The sequence below is a fragment of the Habropoda laboriosa genome, unplaced genomic scaffold, assembly GCF_001263275.1.
Source record: "Habropoda laboriosa isolate 0110345459 unplaced genomic scaffold, ASM126327v1 scaffold22, whole genome shotgun sequence".
In the NCBI taxonomy this organism is placed as follows: domain Eukaryota; kingdom Metazoa; phylum Arthropoda; class Insecta; order Hymenoptera; family Apidae; genus Habropoda; species Habropoda laboriosa.
The window spans coordinates 4,050,715-4,056,223 of record NW_017100261.1 but is presented as its reverse complement, the minus strand read 5'-3'; the positions used below and the strand labels follow the sequence as shown (position 1 = coordinate 4,056,223).

The window sequence follows — 5,509 nt, the reverse complement described above, 5'->3', positions numbered from 1 at the left end:
GCGGATAGTCCAGCCGTTCTCTCCTCCAGAGATTGACCCAGGTGTCAGTCCCCGTACTCTCCTGTGCTGTAAGGGCGTCCGAAAGCTAGGCTCCGTACTCTCCCACTTTGAAGGGCGACCGATCTCCCAGCAGAGTACAGCAAGAATGCCTGACCGCGACCGCGGCCGTGGTATTTATATCTGCCCGTTGCTAATGAAGCGCGGCTTATCAACAAGTGTTTTCCCGCGCGAAACCGCGAGACTCCCGCGTAAAACCGCGAATCTACCGCGGATCGCAAGCTAGTTTCTTCTAGAAGCTTCTATATCGCTTCGCGATTATTTGATTGACGACGAGAATAGAGAGTCGTCCCTCTCACTTCCTCTCGCGAAATGGAATTTTTGTCGCCGTCTTCGTTGATGGTTGTTACAACATAATAATATTAGTTTTACTGTGATTATTCTTGATATACGACCACAGGTCAACCTGATTTTTAATCGTAATGAACTTTAAATTAAACGTTGAATACATTTTTGATTCGTATAAAAAGAATTATTTAAAACGATAATTTTATCTGTACTATGGCTATTTTTAATCTACGACCACAGGTCAACCTGATTTTTAATTCTTACGAAATTAATTTAACTACGAGTAAGTAACGAGAACGTTAAAACGTACGTTTCCATTGAAGAAACTTGTATAAACGCATAAATTGTTATATGTAATGTTGTAACAAATTGTTAGAAGTATAAATTTACAAAAACAATTGTGAACATTAATAAATTGTACGTTATTATAACATTACAATAGAATGCAAAATAGAATTACGAAAGAATCGGCGATTTCCCGCGAAAAATAATTGATTCCCGCGAAAAACGATCGATTTCCCGCGAAAAGTGATGGATCTCCCGCGAAAAGTAGTCCGTTTCCCGCGAAAACAAGGTTTCGCGCCCAATCTTACTAACGACTTCGCTAATGACTTTGCGGTGGGGGTACCGCAGGTATATAAGAGCCCGCGAGCTCCCGCGAAATCATTTACCCTTTATACTGGGCCCTAGACACTTCGCGTAATTTTGAAGTGAGGGTACTGAGACGTGAGTAGAGTGGTCGAGGGCTACTTGCTAGCAGCCTATGTCCACCGTATACACACTCAACTACCTTCTCTCAAAATTTCTTATTTTTATTACTACACTTTAAATACTCTACTTAGAATTCTTTTTCACTTCTCCAATTATTCAAACTTATTAGAGAGTTAGTGTTAGGCATTGAATAGTCCACTTCGAACGAATTATTTCGAAATTATTTTGGGGGTTTGGGGAAATCGAGATTTCAATGTTAGTCATCGTTGCTCTTCGTCCTTGTCGAATAGGGGATTGACTTTTGTTGGATTATTACTAATAATAATGCGTCAGCCAGTAAGCAAAAATGAATTGTGTTATACATATGAGAAACACTGCTAGTGAAAGAAACGTAATAGACTGATGTACTCTTGGTCTCTTTCCTTAAATGCGCAACAGAATTTCAGTCGTGCCCTTACGGTTTTTTTCTTTCCTTTCACTTTGACTACGAAATTCGAAGAGTAAAGACGTCCTTCCACGCCATACAAATAAAAACACATTTAAGAAAATTTACAGTGAACGCTATTCATTAAACCCACTATCCAATAACTTTGTTTCCATATTGAATCGAATTTGAGATTTTGCTAATGAAAATTTGGACGTTCCAGCTATCCATTAATTAAATACGTTTTCGTTACAGGTTATTTCTAAATTTAACATGTACTTTTCTTCGAGGTATTTGTAATTTAATTTTCTTTCAGTTTTTCTAATTTTTATTTATTTTTCTATGTTATTGAAAAGTGAATTTTGAATTTGTTTTATGATTTGTGATTTTCTAAACTGATAATTTACAGCTATCTTAGGAATTTCATGCATTGCATGTTAAGTAGTTAGTTGTATTATTGTATTATATATTTATATTGTGAGCTGATTTGAACGAGTGCACTATACTCCTGCACTATGCCCATCCTTGATTAAACCGTCTCACTAGTTTACCGTAATTAATAATCTATTTTCGGAAATTATACAAGAATTTTTCAATTTTAGTAAATACTAGAGTCGTTGCATCGCGTATTGAAATAATAACTTCATCCCTTATAATAGCTCTCCTCTCTAAGAGGCGACCGGCGGATAGTCCAGCCGTTTTCTCCTCTAGAGAGTGACTCAGGTGTCAATCCCCGTACTCTCCTGTGCTGTAAGGGCGTCCAAAAGCTAGGCTTCGTACTCTCCCACTCTGAAGGGCGACCAATGTTAATACCTCGTTCTCTCCCAGCAGAGTATAGCAAGAATGCTTGGCCGCGTTTTTTTTCACCGCGAGAGTCTACCGCGGATCGCAAGCTAGTTTCTTCTAGAAGTTTCTATCGCTTCGCGATTATTTGATTGACGACGAGGATAGAGAGTCGTCCCTCTCGCTTCCTCTCGCGGAATGGAAATTTTTTGTCGCTGTCTTCGTTGATGGTTGTTACAATAAGTATTTTGAGGTACAAAATTAAGCAACACAGTTAATGAAAGAATTTCTTTATATTTATATAAAGTAAAATTTAAACTATACTTAAAACTTCTAATATCTTCATAAGTCATATAATTCATATTTTAATCTATATATCCATATAGTGAGGCTTCTAAATATGCTTTTTTCATATCTTCTGAATTTCTACGAATTCTTCTTCCAATTGGTTCTAAGTCGTTATAACATTTATGAAAAACTCGTGTTACAGATTTAATTGCTTCTTCCTTTGTTACATCTTGTACTGCCATTATTGATCTAGTAGCTTTGTCTGCAACACAGTTCTAAACAAGAAATAATTTAAAAGTAATGAAATTAATAAAATTATAATATGAAATTTTAAAGAATATTCTATTGTATAGTACATTTACCAATAAGGGAGAAGATTATTTAATGAAAATATGTAAAGAAAATTTCTACACTATAAAGTAGTAAATATTGTTATTTAAATGCTTAGGTTATCATTAAAAAAAAATAGATATATTTTAAATACATTAAATCAGAAATTTTGTATAATTTATTTCATAAATGTATCTTACCCGGTGCATTTGTTTAATTTTGAAAGGTGAAGCAGTACCCCCTGTAACTGCACCCAGAAAACTACAATGACATAGATTAGCTGCTCTTATTTCAGTGCAAGCTAAATGATCCACATTCTTTAGATTCAGATTATAACGACAGTAATCAAACATATGTATCATTTCATGAACCAAAGAACTTTGAACTCGACCTTTGTCTGCAGCTGTATTTTGACAAATTATGATCTGAAATACACCAATTATTTTATATTAACTAAACAATAGTATAAAAATTTGATGCACAATACTCACTTGATTTAATTGTGGGTCATAACCACCAGTGACTGCTTTATCACATACTTCACAAGAAATGTGACGACCAATATCAATTTCGCTTTTGATAAATAAATAAAAAATAAAAACAATATATATTATTTGTTTTATATAAAATATACAAATGCAGAAAATAAAATTTCACACTCAACATTTTAATTACAATATATGCTATGATGTATATCTATCAAATATATTCATTTTAAATAGCATCACAAAATAGAACACAATACTTAAGAATTTTAAAAATATATAATCTACCACCTACCATCCTGAACTCTTTAATGCTGCCATCATCAATTTGACTGCAGGACCTTAAATATATAAAAAGTTTAGTTTCTCTAAATGTACATAAATTCATGACTTACATAATTTGTAGTGCAATTAATATATTCTATACATATAAATTATTTTTCATAACTATAATAGAAATATTACAGATAGATAGTACAATAACATTTAAATAAACTGTTGTACATTATTATTTATATTTTATTTTTTCGATATAACTGTATAAACTATTAAATTATGATAAGGACTTTCCAAAAAGAGGAAAATATAAAAGAAGGAAAGATATAAAGGAAGAAGATATAAGATTTTATGATAATTAAAACTAAAACAATATAATGAAATAAAAGTTAAAAAATAACTAAAAAAAATCTTACTTTCTTTTATACAATCGTAAACGTTAAGTTCACATTTTGTTTTTTGGATTTGTTCCAGTTTTTCCTCTAAAAAAAGTTTGCTCCACCAACTTCGAATTGGAGCTTGCTTTCTTCCTGGATAAAGGTCGGAATAACCTACATTTGTATTATCACATTTCTGTTGAACTGATTGTTCCTTATTTTCTTCACTGTTGACTGTCATAACTATATAAGAATATTTTCTTATATTACTTATTTCAAGAACTAGCTCAAAAAATGATAAAGTATAGGTTATGGTATGATATTACATCATACGGTTCACGGTACCACTATTGTGTGCATAATAATGATTACATTTTCGCTGAATAATAAGAAATTACTAATTTACACTGTTTAAATTCAGAATATTACAAATTACAAAGTAGATTTAATAAAATGATGAAATTTTAATAAGATGTGAAATAGATTTACTAAAGATGTGCTAATTAAAATTGATCCTTAATAAGTAATTATTTCATTTGTATTATATTGAATGTCATCGAACCGGTACATGAAAATATAATTTGGAAAGGTAGGGTAACATTTTTTCATACAAAGTTATATTTTTGAATAAATCGATGCTGAAATTTGATATGGGGTATATGCACGTTACTTTACATTTTCGATTTATTTTTTTATGTAAAATTATCTCCATATTTAACAATGAAAGCATATTATTTAATTTGCAAAATAAATCGGCAAATAGTGACTTCGTGACAATAGATCATGAAAATAGTTCGTACAATTGGGGTGGAAAAATTTATTTTGTCAATACCTCAGAAGAGTTTAGAAAAATGGAATAAGTGCTTCACCTGTTCGTGAAAGATATTTTTTCTGAAAAAGGTGCTGTAGTTAATAGCAATGTCGCCTCATCTTTTTATTAATATTTGTAGTAGGGGTAAATGTTAAAGAAGACGTTAATTGATTATTAGAATCAAGAACATGGATATGGCAGATATATAAGTAATTATGCAATGGGCATTGTCGATTAGATTTTAACCCTGAGGTGCTAAGAATGCTACAATTCTAACAACTACAATAGTGCACGCTCAGTTGCGGCATGTTCGGGACCTTACGGTTGCAGCTATCGAGGGATTTCCAGGAATTACCGACTGTTTCTTTCAATAACTTGTAGCCCTTTAAGTCTGGAATATTTTGTTATACAACAGTAACAATTTAGTATTGAAATTTTCTATCTTTAAAGGAGGAAAACGAGTAAACTGGAAATGCAAATTTTTTGGAAATTAGAAAAAATATATATATTTTATACAAATTACAGCAATGAAATAGCGTGATAGTAATAATCAGCGAAAATGTATATAACACTTTGAAACAATTCAATTAGTTCTGTATTCTATGTTAGGTAAGTTACCACATATAAATAATAAGTACAAATACTCGTAAATCTATTTCTTTGGAATGTGCAGTTATTA

General features: G+C 31.9%; 1 protein-coding gene across 1 annotated transcript; it reads right to left on the bottom strand.

The window, feature by feature from the left end:
* Positions 1–2,628: 2,628 nt before the first annotated feature.
* Positions 2,629–4,260, bottom strand: LOC108572623 (mitochondrial inner membrane protease ATP23 homolog). The gene is made up of 5 exons (XM_017934879.1): positions 4,059–4,260; positions 3,662–3,707; positions 3,373–3,454; positions 3,082–3,306; positions 2,629–2,826 (listed from the first exon to the last, which is right to left on the bottom strand). The coding sequence occupies exons 1-5, from the start codon at positions 4,258–4,260 to the stop codon at positions 2,629–2,631; spliced, it is 753 nt and encodes a 250-aa protein (XP_017790368.1).
* Positions 4,261–5,509: the final 1,249 nt, after the last annotated feature.